This window comes from Gekko japonicus, unplaced genomic scaffold (assembly GCF_001447785.1).
Source record: "Gekko japonicus isolate JY-2015 unplaced genomic scaffold, Gekko_japonicus_V1.1 scaffold3739, whole genome shotgun sequence".
NCBI classification, from domain to species: domain Eukaryota; kingdom Metazoa; phylum Chordata; class Lepidosauria; order Squamata; family Gekkonidae; genus Gekko; species Gekko japonicus.
The window spans coordinates 21,127-42,969 of NW_015171008.1; the positions used below are offsets into that span (position 1 = coordinate 21,127).

Consider the following 21,843-nt stretch of genomic DNA (forward strand, 5'->3'; position numbering starts at 1 on the left):
ATGCAGCCTTCCTTCCTTCCTTCCTTCCTTCCTTCCTTCCTTCCATGGGGACCCAAAGCAGCTTACATTGTTCTCCATTTTATCCTCACAACAACCCTGCGAGGTAGGTTAGGCTGGCCCAAGGTCACCTAGCAAGTGTCCGTGGCACGTGGGGATTCAAACCCCGGTCTCCCAGATACTACTCTGACGCTCTTAACCACCACCCCACGCATCCCAAAGTGAAGTTGGTATCCCTAGCTGAGGTAAAAGGGAATGCGGGGTACGAGTATTGTAATAAATACATAAATGTAACTTTGAGGCTCTCCCCCCCCCCCAGGTGGCAGAGCTGGAAGCCCAAAGAGACCACGATCCCTCAGGCGAGACCAAGGAGGAAGCCAGTCCGGCTCTGGAGGAACTGGAACAGTTGGTGAAAGCCAAAGACGAGGTGAGTGACAGATGGCCTCCTTGCGTGGCGGACTGGCGAACCGAGCTATGAATCAGGGAATCCCTTGGATCGGATCTTGCCTCAGACTCACTGGGACGGGTCTGTTCCAGCTCTCCCTCTCTCCTGCCTGGCCTGCCTTCGGCGTCTGCCGCTCCCCTCCTCAGAAACGGGCCTAGCCACCCTTTTACATGATCCTCGTGTCCTGCAGGGTTCGCCACAAGGACTTTGGTTCAGATACGCTTTGTAAGTTCTGTGCTCGAGGGGCCAATTTGGGTCAGGGCCCGTGTTCCCTCTAAGCTGAGTTAGCGTGAGCCAGCTCACAGTCTTTTAGCCCCTGGCTCACACATTTCTGTCTCCGCTCAGGAAGGATGGGCTCCAGAGCAAACTAATTGATGCAGGAGCCAAGTCACGCGTCTCACCGCTTTCATGCCGGTGGCTCACAAAGTAGAATTGTTGGCTCACAAGACTCCACAGCTGTGGTCAGGACGACAGCATGCATGGGGTTGCCAGCCTCCAGGTGGAACCTGGAGACATTGCAGAATTGTGGCTGATCTCCATACTGCAAAGATCCGTTCCCCTTGAGAAAATGGCTGCTTTGGAGGGTGGAGTGTATTGCAATCCACTGAGATCCCTTCCTTCTCCAACCCCACCCCCTGCCCAGGCACACCCCCCCCCCGCAAAGTCTCCAGGAATTTTCTAACCCGCAGTTATATTTATTTATATTTATTTATTTATTCGATTTGCTATCCCGCCCTAACCCCTAAGGGTCTCTGGGCGGCTTACAGAGGGTGCTAATCACATTTACAGAATCTAACCTAGGGCCACAGACATACAGGGGTGGTGACTACCCTACCAGGCACTTCCGGCTGTAGCGATTCCATTTCCGGGCCAGGACCACTCGCACTTCCGCGCATGCTCCGCTGCGGCCTCTGTCCCGATGAGGCTCCGGCCTGCTGCGTTGCTTCGCCTCCACGCCAGTTGGTCCGGCCTCCTTCGCTTGCTCGCTCCTTGCCTCGCCAGCCACCATTTTTCGCCACCGCCGTCGCCACTGCTTCGCTTCGCCGCTCGCTGCTCACCGCTGCAACACGGGGACAGGTGCCCCCCCCCGCTCTAGTAGCAGGTACCCATTAGTCTAATCGCCCCGCAGTTGAGAACCACAAGTTCTTCTGAATCACAGGTGATCTCTAGAGTGTGGAGATCATTTTCCCTGGAGGAGAGGGCAGGGCGTTATACCCCACTGAGCTTCCTCCCCTCCTCAGATTCAGCCACCTGATCTCCAGGAACCTCCCAAACCAGAGCTAGTCACCCTAAGCATGTGCAGAGAGCATTCTTAAAGCTGGCACTTCCCCCGCTGGGGAAACGTGCAGTTAACCATCAGTACGCGTCAGTTTCTCTAGCAGGGCCCTTTCCGGTTGGGGGAATGGCACCATGCCCTGTGGTGCTAATTTGAATCAGTCAATCAGGTATGCAGGGACCCGAGTTCCAATTCCGCAGCTACTCAGAAAGCAAGTCTGATCAAAAATCCTCACAGCAGACCCAAGGAGGACATGATGTGTCGCGTGTGCAGAGGCTTAGTGAGGGCAGCCGGCCGGGCAGCACAGTGGCCACCCTTTCCTCTTCTTGCGTCTGCAGCCACCAGAAGGCCCTTCTGCATCCCGCGTCTCCCTTCCCGGAGCTCCAGGGTCAGGGCTGCCAGATTTAGTTTCCTGCGGAGGAGAGAAAGCCCTTGGAGACTTTGGCTGTCTTTGTAACATTTGCTTAATTTGCAAACGTACGAGCAGAGCAGAACCGGAGTGGAAGCGAGTCAAGCCCGCCGGGACGCTTGAGCCATTCGCTCTCGCTAGAGAGGGTTGGAATGGAAGGAGGACCCGGGGACAGGCTCCTGGAGGGGAGGTTCCCAAAAAATGCCCCTCCCTCTTCTGGGGGGGTACTTGCACACACACACACACACACACACCCTGCAACCCACACTACAGATGGGTCCCCGTCTCCTGGCCAGCCCCTCTGGCTGCCTCCCCGCCTGCAGTGCACCGCTTTATCCGCAGCTGCCACAGTTTTCCCCTCTCGCATGGGTGCCAATTAAATTAACAATTTAAAGCAGAGGCTGAATTGCAGGCGGGAGCCGGCTCATTTGCATATCCCTTCCAAGAACGCTTTGCCAGCCAAAAGCTGAGCCCTAAACGGTTCCCTTTCTTTCTTGCTTGCTTGCTTTTTCTTTCTTTCTCTCCTTCTTTCTTGAAAAATCATTCTTTTCATTCTCTTTGCCTCCGTCTCCCTCCAGATGCCTGCCTGCCTTTCTTTCTTCTTTCATTCCTGTCTTGAAAAATCATTCTTTTCATTTTCTTTGCCTCAGTCACCCTCCCAGATTCCTCTCTCTCTCTCTCTCTTTCTTCTCTGTGTCTTCGTAACATGCCAAATTGGCAAGGCGGGAGAAGGGGGCCAGGACCGTTGTTTATCTGTTAATAAAGCGGTTTCATTTTGAAACTTTGGACTGAATGCTTCCGAAATCCCAGTGTGTGTGCGTGTAGTGGGGAGGGGGAGGTTCCCTGGGCTTGGCTGTCTGCCATTTTGTGAAGCGGGGTCCTCACCTGGCCACGTCAATCCGGCGCCCTTGGAGCTTCACTTTGCTTCTCTTTCCATTCCCCAATCACCCTGTGGTTCAGGAACTTCAGCAACTGAAGAGCCAGAAAGGGGGACGATGGGAAGGCAACGAAGAGAGCGAGGAAACCTTTCAGAAGGTGCAGGTAACGGAGGGGAGGGGTTGGGGGAGGGGGTTGGCGAGGAGGCCAAGGGCCGGGCCCTCTGCTCAGACAAAGGGAATTCCCCCCACCCCAGCCCCAACAAACGTCTGTTCTTCTGTTCTGGCCCTGGAGTCGCAGAAGGTGGGCTAAGCCTACCTCATCAACATCTTGGGCTGTTGAGAAGGAAATGGTCCGCTCTGCAAGGACAGACAGTCTCCCAGTCTGGAGAAGGGGAGGTGGAGGGGGGACATGAGAACAGAAGAGAAGCCAACGCTGGATCAGGCCAGTGGCCCATCTAGTCCAACACTCTGTGTCACACAGTGGCCAAAAATACCAGGTGCCATCAGGAGGTCCACCAGTGAGGCCAGGGCACTAGAAGCCCTCCCACTGTTGCCCCCACCCCCCCAAGCACCAAGAATACAGAGCATCCCTTGCCCCAGCCTGAGAGTTCCTATCTATACCTTGTGACTGATAGCCACTGATGGACCTCTGCTCTGTATGGTTATCCAGTTCCCTCTTGAAGCCGTCCGTGCTTGTAGCCACCACCACCTCCTGTGGCAGTGAATTCCATGTCTTAATTTGTGATTGGTCTCTTGGAGTATTTGAAGGGCTGTCCCTTAGAGGAGGGCAGGGAGCTGTTTCTGTTGGCAGCAGGGAATAGGACTCACAATAACGGGTTTAAATTAAGGGCAGATGTCAGCTAGCTGCCATGTTTTGCTTGCTCCCTTCTCTGACCCTGGCGCTACGGCGCACACCTCATGGCTTGCTCGCTGCTCTGCCCGCTTGCCGTAAACAGCGATAGGGAGACCATGAGAACCAGTGCTGCCAGACTGAGTTATCTGTCTGACCTTGTGACGGGGGGAGGGCTTGCGTTCCACCGCTGGTGTGAATATTTTGGCTCTCATGGGGCACTGAGACTCTCCCGCTTATTATGTAACCTCCTGCCGGGAGAATTCCCCCGCGCGCACTCGGATTTCATTTGCTTAGCCATTTGCCTCATCCTGCTATATGTAGGGATGTTTCCGCCCTTGTCATTCCTAACAATAACCCTGTGGACATGGTAACAGACCTGTAGTCTAATAAAGCATAACGCTTCCCTGGAAACGAGTGTGGGGATTTACTTGCTGTTGAACCTGACAGCGGGAAGGATCTTAGGGAAAAACTTTTTTACAGTAGCAGTAGAATCAGCTGCCCGGGGGAGGGGGGTTGAGCTCCCCCTTCCTGGCAGTCTTGAAGCAGCAGCTAGACAAACACTCGTCAGGGATGCTCTAGGCCAGGGCTGGCCAGACTTGCTGAACGGAAGAGACACATAGAAGAAATGTGAGACGTTTGAGAGCTGCGAGACATGAACAAATATTGCACACACGTTTTTATTGGGAAATGTGCACATTTGCTTTCTATTAACATTAAACGAGACTCCCAAAAATAAAAACGAAAGGGGTGAAAACAGATATTGATGATGAGATGTATTTTCCCAGTGATATTTCCTTGCTAATGTTTGGCCACCCCTGCTCTCGGCTGATCCTGCATGGAGCCGGGGGCTGGACTAGATGGCCTGTATGGCCCCTTCCAGCTCTGTGATTCTATGATATGCACACCTGGACACACCTGTTCCACTTCTCAGTCCTAAAGAGAGCATTTCAGCATCTTAAAGACAAACAGAGATTGATTGCAGCGTCGGCTTTCAGGGGCTAGAGGCCGCTTAGTCAGCTTGCTCGCTGCTCTGCCCGCTTGCCGTAAACAGCGATAGGGAGACCATGAGAACCAGTGCTGCCAGACTGAGTTATCTGTCTGACCTTGTGACGGGGGGAGGGCTTGCGTTCCACCGCTGGTGTGAATATTTTGGCTCTCATGGGGCACTGAGACTCTCCCGCTTATTATGTAACCTCCTGCCGGGAGAATTCCCCCGCGCGCACTCGGATTTCATTTGCTTAGCCATTTGCCTCATCCTGCTATATGTAGGGATGTTTCCGCCCTTGTCATTCCTAACAATAACCCTGTGGACATGGTAACAGACCTGTAGTCTAATAAAGCATAACGCTTCCCTGGAAACGAGTGTGGGGATTTACTTGCTGTTGAACCTGACAGCGGGAAGGATCTTAGGGAAAAACTTTTTTACAGTAGCAGTAGAATCAGCTGCCCGGGGGAGGGGGGTTGAGCTCCCCCTTCCTGGCAGTCTTGAAGCAGCAGCTAGACAAACACTCGTCAGGGATGCTCTAGGCCAGGGCTGGCCAGACTTGCTGAACGGAAGAGACACATAGAAGAAATGTGAGACGTTTGAGAGCTGCGAGACATGAACAAATATTGCACACACGTTTTTATTGGGAAATGTGCACATTTGCTTTCTATTAACATTAAACGAGACTCCCAAAAATAAAAACGAAAGGGGTGAAAACAGATATTGATGATGAGATGTATTTTCCCAGTGATATTTCCTTGCTAATGTTTGGCCACCCCTGCTCTCGGCTGATCCTGCATGGAGCCGGGGGCTGGACTAGATGGCCTGTATGGCCCCTTCCAGCTCTGTGATTCTATGATATGCACACCTGGACACACCTGTTCCACTTCTCAGTCCTAAAGAGAGCATTTCAGCATCTTAAAGACAAACAGAGATTGATTGCAGCGTCGGCTTTCAGGGGCTAGAGGCCGCTTAGTCAGATGCATCTACTGGAACTTCAGTGCATGCCCAGAGTGCGGATAATCTGGGAGAAACTCCTCCCCTTGCACCTGCTGGATGACCTTGGGCAAGCCATAGTTCTCTCAGAGCTGTTCTGGAAACAGAGCCGTTTCTGTCAGAGCTCTCTCAGCCCCGCCTCCCTCACAGGCAAGGTTCCCTCTAAGCCGAGCCAGTGTGAGCTACCTCACAGTTCTTTAGCCTCCGGCTCACACATTTTTGTCTTCGCTCAGGAAGGAGGGCTCCAGAGCAAACTGATTTATGCAGCGGCCAAATCGCTTTCTCACAACTTTAATGCCAGTAGCTCACAAAGTAGAATTTTTGCTCATAGGACTCCACAGCTTAGAGGGGGCATTGGTCCCAGGGTGTCTGTTGTGGGGAGGGGAGTGAGACACTGGTCCAAAGTCGCACAGTAAGTTTTTTAGCCGAGTGCGGGATTTGAACCTGGGTCTCCAAGTTCCTCGTCCGACAGTCTAACCGCACCGTCACGCTGGCTCTCTCCACATGTGATCTCTCTCCCTCTCTCTCTCTGTTGGCCAGGACCTGGAAAGACGAAACAAGGACCTGGAGCACCGCTTGCGGCTGGCCGAGCAGACGCTGTCCGAGACTCTGGCCGAGCGGGACAAGATGTACCACGAGGTGTCCAAGGTGGCTGAGATCATGGACATGAAGATCTTTGAACTGAGCGAGCTGCGGCAGGACTTAGCCAAGCTGGTGGAGAGCAACTGAGCCCCGGGGTGGCTGCGGCGGGGGGGGGGGAGCCCACCTGAGTCCGAGAGGTACCCCGACAGGATCCTCTCTCAAACCTGGGGTCCTGGTTGGGGTGTGTGTGTGGACTGGTGAGAGGCGGGCGGCTGGGGGATGCTTCGCACTGAAGCCGCACCCCTTTCTTCTCCACGAACGGTCCTTGGAGAGGCAGCTGTGGAGGAGGAGGCAGGTCCTCGACTCCAAGCTGGTTCCCTCAGCCTCGGTTTCCCTTTCGGATGCTTCCATTTCTACGGGCGAAGTGTCCTTCTTCTTCTTCTTCTTCTACCCCAGGGAGGTTCTCCCCCCAATAGTTTTGATAGAGAACTCTTCCCCTCGGCCTGCCTTTACCAGAAAACGCGCCGGCTGAGTCAGAGCGTTCCTGTCTTTCCGGGGAAAGCCATCTTTTTAATCAGGTTGCTTTTTATAGATTACTTCCCGGTGTGGCCAGACAACCCAGGCGGGAGGCCTCGGATCTCTCCATTCTGGAAGAAAAAGAGGGGGGGACTCTCTCGCTGGGTTCTTCCCCCCCACACACCCCGATTGTACGCCTTTTCTTCATAGCGAGCAGTGACTTTCTGTTTAGTGGGTTGGGCAAATCCGTTCCTGTGCTGTTGGGCCGGCGGAGAGAGGAGAGGGGGGGGGCGAAGAGGGAGGGGGGGAGGGTGTGAAGTGTGTGAAATAGGGGGGGAGCGCAACAGCTGCCAATCTGGTGGCTCGCCAGGTTGCAAGTAATTAGCACTAAATGAAGAAATTTTAACCTCTCCCTTGTTTTGTACGGAAGCGTGACTGAAAGAGGCAATGGAGTGGGGTTGGGGGTGGACAGGTATACCGATCATGGCATTCATTGCTCTTGTTGGATCTTTCACCCTCCAAAGAGCGAGGAGGAGGATGGGGGGGGGGCGCCTGGAGACCAAGCCTTGCAAGGAAGCCCTGAGAAGAGGGGGTTGAGGGGGGGAAACATGATTACTCTCTTGAAGTATCTGAAGGGCTGTCACTCCGAGGAGGGGCAGGGAGCTGTTCCTATCGGCAGCAGAGGAGAGGACTCGCAAGAATGGGTTTAAGTGAAGGGCGGGAAGGTACCGGCTGGATCTTAGGAAAAACGTTTGTGCAACAGTGGACTCAGCTGCCTAGGGAAGAAGCAGAAGAGGTTGGATTTATACCCTGCCCTTCACGACCCAAGGGAGTCTCAGAGCGACTTACAAACTCCTTTCCCTTCCCCTCCCCACAAGACATCCTGGGAGGCAGGCGGGGCTGAGAGAGCTCGGACAGAAACGGCTCTTTTTCAAGAACAGCTCTGACAGAACTACGGCTTGCCCAGGGTCATCCAGCAGGTGCAAGTGGAGGAGAGGGGAATCAAACCCAGTCCTCCCAGATTAGAGTCTATGCACCTCAACCATGACACCAAACTGGAGCTCCCCCCTCCCTGGCGGTCTTCAAGCAGCGGCCGGACAAACACTAGTCAGGGACGCTCTCGGCCAGTCCTGCGTTGAGCAGGGGGTTGGCCTGGATGGCCCCTCCCAATGCTGTGATTCTGTGATGCTATAACAGAACAGATTTTGACTCCAGTGGCACCTTTATGACCAACAAAGTTTCATTCTGGGCTGAGTGACTTGGGAATGTTCAGTCCAGAGAAGAGGAGGTGGAGGGGGGGACAGGATTGCTCTCTTGGAGGATCTGAAGGGCTGTCCCTTGGAGGAGGGCAGGGAGCGGGGAAACAGCCGCCCCTTGGGGGGGGGGGGGGGGAGCTCTCTTGAAGTATCTGAAGGGCTGTCACTTCAAGCAGCAACTGGACAAACCCTTGTCAGGGATGCTCTAGGCCAGTGATGGCGAACCTTTTAGAGACCGAGTGCCCAAACTGCGACCCAGAACCCACTTATTTATCGCAAAATGCCAACACGGCAATTGAACCTGAATACTGAGGTTTTACTTTAGAAAAAACAACTCCTACATTAACTTAAGATGATCCAGACAAAGTAAGGAAAGCAATCCCAAATGCTTTCATTTACTTAAAATTATTTGGCAGAGAATTCGACACTTTAATGACGGTCTGGGCCTGGCTGGGGCGATGGCACGCGTGCCCACAGAGAGGGCTCTGAGTGCCACCTCTGGCCCCCGTGCCATAGCTTCGCCACCACTGCTCTAGGAGGATCCTGCATTGAGCAGGGGGTTGGACTAGACGGCCCCTTCCAATTCTGTCATTCTAGACCTTGGCTGCCTCCACACAGGACCGTTCCCAAGGGTGCCCTCATTGCCTCTGTGAAAGAGCATCTGCATGGAGAGATTCTCTCGTGTTTCCCCTGAATCTCCTCCCAGACTGATCTCCACCATGCCACTGGGAAGTTTTTCTTTTTGATCGATCGTCGCTGTACCAATGGCCGAGGCTAGACTGAACTCAGATTTCGGAAGCTAAGCAGGGCTGACCCCGGTTAGCACTTGGACGGGAGACCACCGAGGAAGTCTGAGCTTGCCGCACAGAGGCACAGTTGCCGTTCACCGCCTTGGTCAGGCCGCACCCAGAGTATTGTGTGCCATTCTGGAGGCCTCACTTCAAAAAGGATGTGGACGGAACGGAGCAGCTGCAGAGGAGAGCGAGGAGGATGATCGGGGGCCTGGAGACCAAGCCCTGTGAGGAAAGGCCGAGGGACTTGGGAATGTTCAGTCTGGAGAAGAGGAGGTTGGGGGGGATAGGATTGTTCTCCTGAAGCATCTGAAGGGCTGTCACTTCGAGGAGGGCAGCGAGCTGTTCCTGTTGGCAGCAGAGGATAGGGCTCGCAAGAACGGGTTTAAATTAAGGGCTGGAAGCAATGTTCCCTCTAAACTGAGTTACTGTGAGCCAGCTCACCATTTTTTAGTCTCCGGCTCACACATTTTTGTCTTAGCCCAAGAAGGATGGCTCCAGAGCAAACTATATAGTAGGCCAATCGGTCGCTCACATCTTTAATGCCAGTCGCTCACAAAGTAGAATTTTTGCTCACAAGACTCCACAGCTTAGAGGGAGCATTGGCTGGAAGGTACCGGCTGGATCTCAGGGGAAACTTTTGTACAGTAAGGGTTGTGCAACAGTGGAATCAGCTGCCTCAGGAGGTGGTGAGCTCCCCCCTCCCTGGCAGTCTTTAAGCAAGCAGGCAGTGGCCAACCACCCCTGTTTGCCTCTTCCCCTGACCTGAATGGCCCAGGCCGGCCCAGTCTCATCAGATCTTGGAAGCTAAGCAGGGTCGTCCCGGGTTAGCACTTGGATGGGAGACCGCCAAGGAAGCCCAGGGCCTCTAAGCCAAGGCAGGTGATGGCAAAACCGTCTCTGTTCATCTCTTGCTTTGGAAACCCTACAGGTTCACCATAAAGTCCGCTGCAACTTGATGGCAGTTTCTACCACCAGCTGAATCACTGTGGTATTTTTAACATGGCCAACACTATAGCAACTGTGTGTACAGCGCTGTCGCGTCGCAGCTGGCTTGTGGCGGGCCCCATAGAATTTCCCCCCATGGCTGCCAACTCCCCACCCCCAAGGGCTTTTCTATGTTTTTAAAAATAAAGAATTGCCCGATCAGTATAGTATCAGAACGATCAATTGGGGGGCTGCGGTGGCTCAAGTGGTTAAGATGCTGAACTGTAGACCGGAAGGTCAGTAGTTCTGCAGTTCGAGACCCGAGTGCCGCATGACGGAGTGAGCTCCCGTCTCTGGCCCCAGCTCCTGCCAACCTGGCAGTTCGAAAGAAAGAAATTGCAAGTACATAAATAGGTACCACTTCAGTGGGAAGGTAACAGTGTTCCATGCGCCTCGGCGTTTAGTCATGCCGGCCACATGACCACGGACAGCACTGGCTCTTCGGCTCGGAAACAGAGATGAGCACCACCCCCTAGAGTCGGATTCGACTGGCTTTTGAGCAGGGGAAACATTTACCTTTACCTATCTCGGGCCTCTTTCCTGGCACACCTTTCCCCTTATACCTCTACAAGGAAAAGGGCTAGAACCTTTCTCATTCCTCACTGTTGTTGCAATAGACTGTTATAATGCTATAACATTATATATAGGTTGTTGCAATAGACTGTTATAATGCTATAACCATCTAGCAATTCACTTTTTTAAAAAGAAGCCCTCCAATAGATGGTGAAAATTATGGTCATGGTGGTCTGGGACAAAGATGATATAGGGACGACTGCCCCATAGACACTCAGTGGCCAGTGTGAAAGCTACAAAGAGAAACATCTGTGTGGAAGCAGCCCATGATATTAGAAGAGCAAATATGTTTCTCAGTGAGGGAACCTGGCTTCTTTTTGCACAGAGAAGTTTCAGGTTTGCTCTCTAGCAGCCCTGACTGGAAAGATTTGAGGGAAGAGTTTTCTCAGTCTGCCACGCTGGATCACCTCTACCAGCGGGCAACTTCCAGCTCCATGTACCCTTCCACAAAAGAGAAACTAAGAAGCACTTTGAGCCTTGAGTCAAGCCACAAGTTACATTTCGCATATGGCTGCCCCCTAGGACTTTTTGTCAACGACATCTCTTCTCAAGCAGATGGGTAGGGTTGCCAGCCTCCAGGTGGGGCCTGGGGATCTCCTGCTTTTACAACTGATCCCCAGCCGAAAGAGATCAGCTCCCCTGGAGAAAATGGCTGCTTTGGAGGGTGGACTAGATGGTATTGTACTGTGCTGAGGCCACTCCCTTCCCCAAACCCCGCCTTCTCCTGGCTCCACCCCCAAAGTCTCCAGGTATTTTCCAACCCAGACTTGGCAACCCTACACATGGGTCTCCAGTGTGGGTTGGGGCTTTTTGTCTTTTTCCCCGTGCCATTTTTCCCCCTACCCGAAACAACCCCAGCAGGGCACTGTTTTGCCTCAGCAGGCGCTGGATGTGTAGGCCCTGAAAGCTCTTTTAAATTCAGGGTGGGAGGTGAGCTGGAGCAATGGATTCTGGGAGTCAACATGGGGGAGAGGGGGTGTCTCTTCCCCTCTGATGTGCACACACGCACACACAGAAGTCCCTGCCAAGCTGGTGCCATGCACTCGACCCCTTTGAGCTTCAACTAGTTCCTGTGTGTATTTGGATGCTGAGATCCAAAATGGCAAATGGGGGAGATGGACTCTGTGAGGGTTCAGTGCCTTTTGTTACAGGCCAGCTCCTCACAACCTGGCTGAGTGCTACAGCAGGGATCCCCCACCGGAGCCTTTGAAATTCTGCCACAAAATGGCCGCCGTCTGAGGCGGAGCCAATCACAAAATGGCTGCCGCAGTTTACCTTCAGTCGCACAGTGAAGACCCTTTGTGCTGTGGTGGCCAAAGGATGCCGAAGGGTCGCCAGTGAAGCAGGCGCTCGGCAACAGGAGGCCGTGGAGCCTAATGTCCTCGAAGAAGGACAATCTGGCCATGACAGCAGCGGCCGTCCCCTCTTCAGAAGTGGCCCCCGGTCTGGATGTAGCTGCTGACCAACGGGGCGGTAGAGCGAAGCTCCGAATGATGGGAGGCCCATATTCAATGAGCTCCCCCCCCCCAACTGTTGCTGGGCCTTCAAATCGGATGCCCAGGGACACCAGTCCCTGCGTAGGAAGAAGAGTTGGATGTATACCCTGCCCTTCACTTGGAGTCTCAGAGCGGCTTACAATCTCCTTTCCCTTCCCCTCCCCACAAGTGACACCCTGTGAGGTAGGCAGGGCCGAGAGAGCTCTGAGAGAACTGCTCATGAGAGAACCGCTCTGATGGTAGTGCAGACTGCCCAGAGTTCACCTGAGTGGAGGAGGAGGAGTGGGGACTCAAACCCGGGTCCCCCAGATTAGAGTCTGCTGCTCTTAACCACTACATCAGACTGGCTCTCGTCAAGACCGATCTGTGGAGTCTCTGTCTTCCTTAGTTGTAAGTAAAAGCACTTGTATAACCTCTTGTTCAGTGCACAGAAACCATTGGGAGCTCTGGGGAGCACAAGACTGAGATAATGGTGACGCAACTAAGAGGCGAGATCAATTGGACTTCCTGATTGGCACGTAATCAGCACACTACACCAGTTCACTGCCAACTGGGAATGCAGTGCTTCCTCTAAGCTGTGGAGTCTTGTGAGCAAAAATTCCACTTTGTGAGCTACCGGCGTTAAAATTGTGAGCCAGCGATTGGGCTGCTGCATAAATTAGTTTGCTCTGGAGCCCTCCTTCCTGAGCAAAGGCAAAAATGCATGAGCCAGAGGCTAAAAAACTGAGCTAGCTCACAGTAACTCAGCTTAGAGGGAACATGCATGCCTTTGGGGAGGGGCTGTGGCTCAGTAGAGAAGCCTCCACCTCGCAGAGGGTCACAGGTTTGGTGCCCAGCACGTCCAGTTAAGTGGGTCATATAGAAAGTTATGTGAAAGACCTCGGCTTGAGAGCCACTGCCAGGCTGAGTAGACTGGGGGCAGTGTTCCCTCTAAGCTGAGTTAGTGTGAGCTAGCTCACAGCTTTTTAGCCTCCGGCTCCCACACTGTTGTCTCAGCTCAGGAAGGAGGGCTCCAGGGTAAACTAATTGGTGCAGTAGCGAAATCGCTTGGTCACAACTTCAATGCCAGGAGCTCACAAAGCAGAATTTTTGCTCACAAGATCCCACAGCTTAGAGGGAGCATTGACTGGGGGTCCCCAACATGGTGCCCGCGGGCACCATGCCTGCCAATGCCTTCCTGGTACCCACCAATTAGGGTCGTGAGCTCCCGACTGGGAAATACATGGAGCTTTGGAGGGTGGAGCCTGAGGAAGACAGCGTTTGGGGAGGGGAGGGGCTTCGATGAGGTATAATGCCGTAGAGTCCAACTTCCAAAGCGGCCATTTCCTCCAGGGGAACTGATCTCCGCAGCCTGGAGATCAGTTGTCATTGCGGGGGATCTCCAGCCACCACCTGCAGGTTGGCAACCTGGCCACCTAGAAAATGGGCGGGCCCGCATGGGCCTTTTGACCAGTGAGGGTTCCAATCGGCCACTGGGGATTTTGAATGGCTATGCTGATCCTTTAAAATGTTGACTTCGGCAGCGGTGGCTGCCACCACAGTGAGACAATCTTTACTGCGGTAGCCATTTTGTGGCTGGCTACAGCTCCTCCAGCAGCTGTTTTGTGGCTGCGTCCACTGTGCGACAGCACAACCACCACCACCGCACTGCGTCAAGAGTTCCAAAGGTGCCCACAGGCTCATACAGGCTGGAGACGCCTGGAGTTCGGTGTAGTGATTAAGAGCATGGATTCTCATCCGGGAGAACCGGGTTTGATTCCCCAAGCCTCCACGTGCAGCTGCCGGTGTGACCTTGGGTCAGTCACAAGTTCTCTCAGAGCTGTTCTCTCGGGACCAGTCTTCAAAAGAGCTCTCTCAGCCCCACCTACCTCACAGGGTGTCTGTTGTGGGGAGGGGAAGGGAAAGGAGATTGTAGGCCACTCTGAGACTCCCGAGTGAAGGACGGGGTATAAATCCAGTCTCTTCTCAGGCCCACAGCTATGGTGGGGCCTCCCAGGTCCCCCCCCCCACTTCCTCCCAAGACCCCATGACTTTTGGGAAGAAGCGGGGAGGCTGCACGCACCTGCACTCCAAGCCACGGATTTGCGGCTTGGAGTGCAGGTGCGTGGCCCCCGCTTCTCCCCCAAAGCATTTAAAGGGTCTCTTTAAACCAGTTTGATATAGTGGTTAGGAGCGCAGACTCTAATCTGGGAGAGCCGGGTTTGATTCCCCACCCCTCCATGGGCAGCTGCTGGCGTGACCATGGGTCAGTCACAAGTTCTCTCAGAGCTGTTCTGAGTCCTCGAAAGAGCTCTCTCCGCCCCACCTACCTCACAACGGTGTCCGTTGTGGAAAGGGGAAGGAGATTGTAAGCCGCTCTGAGACTCCTTCAGGTAATGAAGGGCGGGGTATAAATCCCAATCTCTTCTTCTTTATGGACCAAGGGTCTGATTTAGTGTAAGGCAGCTTCACATAGTCATCCAACACTCCTGGTCTCAATCCAGCCCTTTTTGCACATGATGGGGAGGACGGAGTGCGCACCACAGACTTAATGGCAGCCGTCTAAATGTCTTATGGCTGTGGACCTCCAGCTGACCAATATCAGTGGGTCCTGATCCAGCAGAGGAAGCATACAGAGACCAGTTTATGCACACCGACTCCCCCCTTCTTTGATACATTAAAGGGGGGGGCGTACTCAAAAACAATGCCACCAGTTGGGATGTCATGGAGCCCATCCCCAAGAGAAGAGGCGGGTCCCTCCATTGTTAGGGCAGCAAAGAGCTTTTAATCCAGCATCTGTCACGGTGACTGTGCCACAGTCAACTCGCCGCGCGCCAAGTGTATGATTCGGGGTTTAACCTTCGCTGGCAGTGCTTTTCTCGATGTTCCCTGCCAACTTGTCACAGAGCCCAGAAAGGAGGTGTAGTGAATGGCATCCGTAATTGAAAAGAGAGAGGCAGGCTACCCTTTATGCGCATTCCGGCACAGTGGCAGGCCGCCGGCCCGTTCTATGGGCAAGAAGGAGGGGGCGATTTCAGGGTGGAACACGTCTCTCTTTTCCCCCCACATGCAATCTTCTGGGCTGGGCGAGAGGTCATAAAATGGGGGTGGCCGTTGACGCTGTCTCAGGCCTACTTATAGTGATTGACAGTGCACGCGCAACGCCGGGCAGATACAGGTTGATGCGCACTCGGAAAGGATGATTCAAAGCAAAAACTAATCAGCAGGCTATTCAGCCTTAACTGCCGTTCTGCCTGCTGCTTTATAATTAACTCAGCTGCTTGTTCCTGGTATTGGCACATTGGTGGTGGTTATGGAACGGGCCTGTTGTGGCCTAAAAGGCCCCATTCCACCCTCCCCTCCACGGTTCTCCCAACACCTGAAGAGGCTTTACTCTCTCTCTCCGGTAAACCGCCACCACCACCACTTTGTAAGGAATTGTCCGCTGGGAGAATCAGGATTACCAGCTTCCTTTCCAAAATCTGAGGCCTTGCCTCTGTGTCTCCCGCTGCCCAACACCAGGTCACCACAGGGACAGTTTACTGCCTGTGCAACCTTGGGGAAATAACCACTTGCCAACTGACTGCCTTCCCCCTTGCGTTCCTTTCAAACTGGTGTGCCTGAGACCATGGAGGTCTATGTGATACAGAGAACCACTACTAGCATCAAAAGTTATAAAGTGTTAAATCAAAAAGAAAATGTTCGCAAGCATACTTTTAGCAGGGCACCGAATAGAGCAAGGGATTAGAAAGAAATGGGTAAAATGCAAATCCTCTGTCCCTCAGGCCCTATCAGATGATAAAATATAGGACAGGCTCCTAAAGCTTAGGAAGTTACAAATCTCTACAGAGTTGCCATAACCTTGAGGCTTTTTGTAGCTCTCCAGGGCAGCACATGGTTAAATGGCTGCCTCCTCCAGACCTCAGTTAAGAGCAGTGTTCCCTCTAAGCTGAGTTAGTGTGAGCTAGCTCACAGTTTTTTAGCCTCCAACTCACACATTTTTGTCTTAGCTCAGGAAGGATGGCTCCAGAGCAAACTAATGTATGCAGCAGCCAGATCACTTGCTCACAACCTTAATGCCAGTAGCTCACAAAGTAAAATTTTTGCTCACAAGATTCCACAGCTTAGAGGGAACATTAGTTCTGTCTGCTCTGATGGACCCAGCACAAAAGAGAGCTTCCTCCTTGATCCCTTGAGTTTTATCACCTCTCTTTTCCCCTCCCACTGACCAGGTCAGGCCAAGTCAGCAAAGCTTTTCCTGACGTTGCTAGAATTTTGCTTCCTGAAGCCTCCAAATCTCTGTTCCCTGCTTGGGGAAGGGGGAGCTAGACCCACCCATTATCTCTCCTGCTAGATCTATCAGCATTTGTATGAAGGTTGGGCTGAGGTATGTCTGGAAAACAATTGAACTGACTTCCTCCTCTTTCTGCCTGTTCTCTGCCCAGAGAGAAAAAACCACTTACAACTCAGAGTGAAGCTTTTGCTTGTTCCCAAACTCCAAAGGAAAAATGCATTTCTTCACAGTGATAAAGCCAGCTGGGCAGGGGTCATTTCGTAGAAAAAGAGCCAGGGGAACTCATTAGCATAACTCATTAGCATATGCCACACTCCCTGACATCAGGGGCCCGGCGGTGGACCTGCAAGGCCAGCGGGAGTGCGAGGAAGCGCCGCCAAGACCCTCCCTGGCCCCAGGCAGGCAGGGGTGGGGAGAGGCGGGGAGGAAGCAACTTACCCTCCCTCTTCTCCTGCCTCCTCCTGGCTGAATGAGGGCTGGAAGCAGGGCAGCCGGAAGCAGGGGGCGGGGCTTCGTCATGTGCCCCGCCTTCCTGCACCTCACCCGGGGGAACTGCGTTCCCCCACGTTCCCCCCCGAAATGACCTCTGCAGCTGGGAATTGAGCTAGGTAGAGGTGTGGTGATCAAGTTAACTAGGACAGACATACCAAAGACCTTGAGCCTGTCCCAGAAAACCACCCGGCCTGGGCTCAGTCATGCACTTCCTCCTTTTCCCCTTGTTATGTTAACGTTTTTGATTTTTTTAAACTGGTTTGTGATAACCACTTGTGAGTGGGCAAAACTGGGCATGCTATGGTTCATGTAAGGCCAAGAACTAGGGTTGCCAAGTGTTACTTTCCTCCGCAGCGGGGGACTCCCGGGCCGATCACGGAGCGCACCGCATCCACGTCACCAGGAAGTGACGTGACGACGCTGGGCACGCTGGGGGCGGGGCCACAACCATCCGAGGGAAAACCATAGAGTTTTCCCTCGGATGACTGTGGCCCCGCCCCCAGCATGCCCGGCGTCGTCACGTCACTTCCTGGTGACGTGCACGTCGGGGCGGAGTTCCCCTGAGGCCCGATCCAGTGGGGAACAGGCCTCTGGGGTGGGGGGTTCCCCGCCCCCCGGGGGGACTTGGCAAGCCTACCAAGAACTGCCTCTAAACTATCTAAATATGACAGGCAAGGACCCTGCCAGGAATCACAACATGTGTGAGAGGAGAATGTAAGCTCAAGGCAGCTTACAAACACAGATAAAACACATTAAAAACCACTAAACCAAAAGTTTAAAAAACACTACTCAGGACTGCTAGTAAACATAACCAAATGCAGTCCTGAATAAAACCATCTTCAACTGCCTACTAAAAACTGAAAATAAGGGCTGCCACTGAAAAGGCACTGTCTCGTCTGCCCACCAAACGAGCTTCTTAGATTCAGGGGACATTCAAGAGGGCCTCTCCCTGAAATCTTAATTCCTGGGCAGGAACATATGAAGGGAGGTTTTTCAGCGGCCCTGCTCACCAGCTATGGAGAGCTCTGCATCTTCATGCTTTTTCGTTTTGTTTTTGCCAGTTACAGAAATGAGGAAATCTGTTTCCCTGTATGCCTAACAGAAGGCAGTTGAAGCACAAGGACTGGGGTGGGGAAGGGGGCAGCCCATAAAAAACAGTCGCAGTCCTAGCAGTGTTCCCTCTAAGCTGAGTTAGTGCGAGCTAGCTCACAGTTTTTTAGCCTCTGGCTCATGCATTTTTGCCTTCGCTCAGGAAGGAGGGCTCCGGGGCAAACTAATGTATGCAGTAGCCAAATCCCTCGCTCACAGCTTTAATGCCAGGAGCTCACAGAGTAGAATTTTTGCTCACAAGACTCCACAGCTTAGGGGGAGCATTGGTCCTGAGAGATCTCCTGCCCCCATCTTGAGGTTGTATATCAAATGAGAGCTCACGTGAGGAGATTGTCTCAATATAAAGACCAACGCACAGGAGCGGAGCTCCGGCAGTAAAGAGCCCAGGAGGTGGGCACATGCAACAAGCCCCACCCCCTGCTCCCAGCAGCCCTCAGTCAGAGCAAGAAGCAGACAGGTAAGCTGCAGAGCCCCCCCCCCCCCAGCCCCCTGGTCCAAAACAGTCCAGTGGCACCTTTAAGACCAAGTTTTATTCAGGTACAAGCTCTTCCTCCTCTGTGAGGACAGATGTGCATGCCCCCCCCCAATAGCTAGCAATCCAAAACAGTCCAGTGGAGCTTGAGCGGTGGGTGTTGCCTTCTGACACACTTCCGGTGATGTCAGGGGGTGTGGCATATGCAAATGAGTTATGCTAATGAGCTCCTACACCTCTTTTTCTACTAAATGACCCCTGATAAAGACACTCCGTGAATGAATTATGAACAAAAGCAGAAAGATTATATTGTACAAAACAATTCAAACAGTTTTAAATGTTTGTTAAAGTTCAATAGACCCTTATATATTCTTAAAGAGCTAGGATCAAAAAGTACTTGATACAAAGGGAAAATTCTAAATTAAGTCCACAAATCCTTTGTATAAAAAACCTCAGGAGAACAGCTGTACACGGCTGGCTTCACTGCCGCATTCGTGTTCTGCTTCTTCAGATAGCTGGTACTCTTTAGCTGTGAAACTGAAAATATACTCCTATGTCACATCCACTATATTATAACATATCAAGGTTGGCAACCACTATCAGGTGTCTGTCCCCACTTATTGTTGCCCTTGCCCGACTGCAACCAGTCTGAAATGGCGACCGTTAGCTCTTTGGTGAAATCTCTGCTGTGGTTTCGGGCCTTCCAAAATCGTGCTGTTCCATAGAACACAGAATCCAGAGGTGCTAATGGATTCCTGTTGGCAGTTTTTTCTTATATTATGGTGAAAGGAAGTGCCATCACATCACAGTTGACTTATGGCAACCCCGTAGGGTTTTTAAGGCAAGTGAGGAACAGAGGTGGTATGCCATTGCCTGCCTTTGCGTAGAGACTTCCTTGGTGGTCTCCCAACCAAGTACTAACCAAGACCGGCCCTGTTTAGTTTCTGAGATTTGATGGCATCAGGTCCACCTGGATGACTTCTTCTGTCTGGATTGTTGTTGTTGTTTTTTTTGGGGGGGGGAGTAAGTAAATTCACAGAATAATAATCATCATCATCGCTTGGCATTGTGTGTAGAATAGGCAGGAAATTGTCTGAAAATTGTCCGGCAGCCAGAAGTTCTAGCTCTTTTAGCATTATGCATCACAAGGTGGCAAGCTAGACTTGTTTTTTAAGGCAAGAGACATTTCAGAGGTGGTTTGCCATTGCCTGTCTCTGCATCATGTCCCCGGTATTCCTTGGAGTTTGCCCATCCAAATACTAGCCAGGGCTGACCGTGCTTAGTTTCTGAGGTGTCACAGGATCCGGCCAGCCTGGGCTATCCAGGTCTGGGCAAATTCAGAAAAAAGAAGCCCAACTCTGAGGCAGTCTATCCCACATCACCAACTATCACTTAAATGTCTTGCTTGAATTATTTTACTTCTTTTATCCTCCTCCTGACTTTCTCCTCAGTGGGGACCCAAAGCAACTTACATCAGTCTCCATTTTGTCCTCACAGCAACTCTGTGAGGTAGGTTAGGCTGAGAGTGTATGCCTGGCCCAAGTTCACCTAGCAAGCTTCCATGACAGAGCAGGAATTTGAATCTGGGTCATAGGCCAACACTCTGCCCCACGACATCAGGCTGGCAATTAGTGCCAGTGAGAAGCTGCCTCGTACTGAAAGCCCATTGGTATATAAGAACATCAGCAGAGCCTTGCTGGATCCAGCCCGTGGTTCCTCTAGTCCAGTATCCTGTCTCACACCGTAGCCAACCAATTCCTCTGGAGGGCCAACAACAGGGCAGAGAGGCTGAGGTCTTCATAAGAACCTAAGAAGAGCCCTGCTGGATCAGACCAGTGGTCCCTCTATTCCACCATCCCATCACACACAGGAGCCAACCAGTTCCTCTGGACGGCCAACAACAGGGCATAGAGGCTGAGGCCTTCATAAGAACGTAAGAAGAGCCCTGCTGGATCAGACACGTGGCCCATCTAGTCCAGCACCCTGTCTCACACAGTGGCCAATTAGTTCCTCTGGAGGGTCAACAGCAGGGCATAGAAGCCGAAGCTTTAATAAGAACATCAGAAGAGCCCAGTTAGATCAGAACAGTGGTCCATCTCGTCCAGTATCCTGTCTCACACATTGGCCAACCCGGAGGGCCAACAGCAGGGCATGTGGCCAATTAGTTCCTCTGGAGGGTCAACAGCAGGGCATGGAAGCCGAAGCCTTCATAAGAACATCAGAAGAGCCCTACAGGACCAATGGTCCATGTAGTCCAGCATCCTGCGTTATACAGCAGCCAACCAGTACCTCTGGAGAGCCAACAGCAGGGCACTGAGGAAGAGGCCTTCCCCTGATGTTGTCTCCTGGCTTTGGGATTCAGAGGTAGGGTTCCCCAGGTTCCAGTGGGGATTCCCCTTCCTTTTGGGGGCTTTGATCTGCCACTGCCCAGCCGGCCGGCAGGGGAAACCCCACCCCCGAACATGGATGTCGTCATCCAGCATCCCGAAATGGATGATGTTACTTCCTGGTTGACGTCATGTGTGACATCACACCCACCACTGGAGGGCCTCCCCCCCCCAATCCCCCCATCGCGACAGCAAGGGGACCTGGCAAACCTATTCAGAGCTTTAGTGCCTCTGAATGTGGAGGTTCTCCTCAGTCGCCATGGCTAGTAGCCACTGACAGACCTATCCTCCATGAATCTATCTGATCCCCTTTTCAAGCTGTCTCTTCCTGTGGGCATCGCGACATCCTCTGGCAAGCGAATCCCACATTTTAATCACTCATTGAGGCCAGTGTTGCGTTCAGAGGGTCCCGAATTCCAATCCTTGGCAACTCCAGTTGTAAGAGTTACAGGAAACGGGCACTGGAAGGCAGCAGGAGTGTCACTCATCGAGACCGTCTTGCGTTCAGACAGTCCCGAATTCCTGCCCAGTTCTCAAATACACACCTGCTGCCTTCCAGTGCCTACTTCCTGTAACCCTTACAACTGGAGTTGCCAACGATTGGAATTTGAGGCCAATGCTCCCTCTAAGCTGTGGAGTCTTGTGAGCAAAAAATCTACTTTGTGAGCGACTGGCATTGAAGTGGTGAGCGAGCGATTTGGCTCCTGCATAAATTAATTTGTTCTGGAGCCACCCTGCCTGAGCGGACAAAAATGTGTGAGCCAGAGGCTAAAAAAACTCTGAGCTAGCTCACACTAACTCAGCTTAGAGGGAACACTGTTCGGGACCATCTGACCACAAGACATGCCAGTGAGCCATGGCCTGGAAGCTTCCAGCCGCCCACTACCATACACAGAGTGCTTGACGAAATGGGCTTTGGGTCTGATTTAGCTGAGTTCTTCTGACCCAAAAGTGCATACGAGTTGAGCCTGCCCATCTGACCTGGGTGGCCCAAGGCTGGCCTGAACTTATCACTCCTCAGAAGCTAAGCAGGGTTGGCCCCCTTGGTTAGTACTTGGATGGGAGGCCA

The 21,843-nt window shown here is 52.7% G+C and overlaps 1 protein-coding gene across 1 annotated transcript in view; it reads left to right on the forward strand.

Moving 5' to 3' along the window:
• LOC107116982 (homer protein homolog 3-like) overlaps positions 1–7,219 on the forward strand; it is a gene marked incomplete at its 5' end in the record, with an annotated part of 25,133 nt that extends 17,914 nt beyond the window's left edge. Inside the window, 3 exons of the mRNA XM_015419015.1 lie at positions 317–424; positions 3,088–3,168; positions 6,380–7,219. Of these exons, the coding sequence (XP_015274501.1) occupies positions 317–424; positions 3,088–3,168; positions 6,380–6,568 (378 nt within the window). The remainder of the gene's footprint in view (positions 1–316; positions 425–3,087; positions 3,169–6,379) is intronic.
• Positions 7,220–21,843: the final 14,624 nt, after the last annotated feature.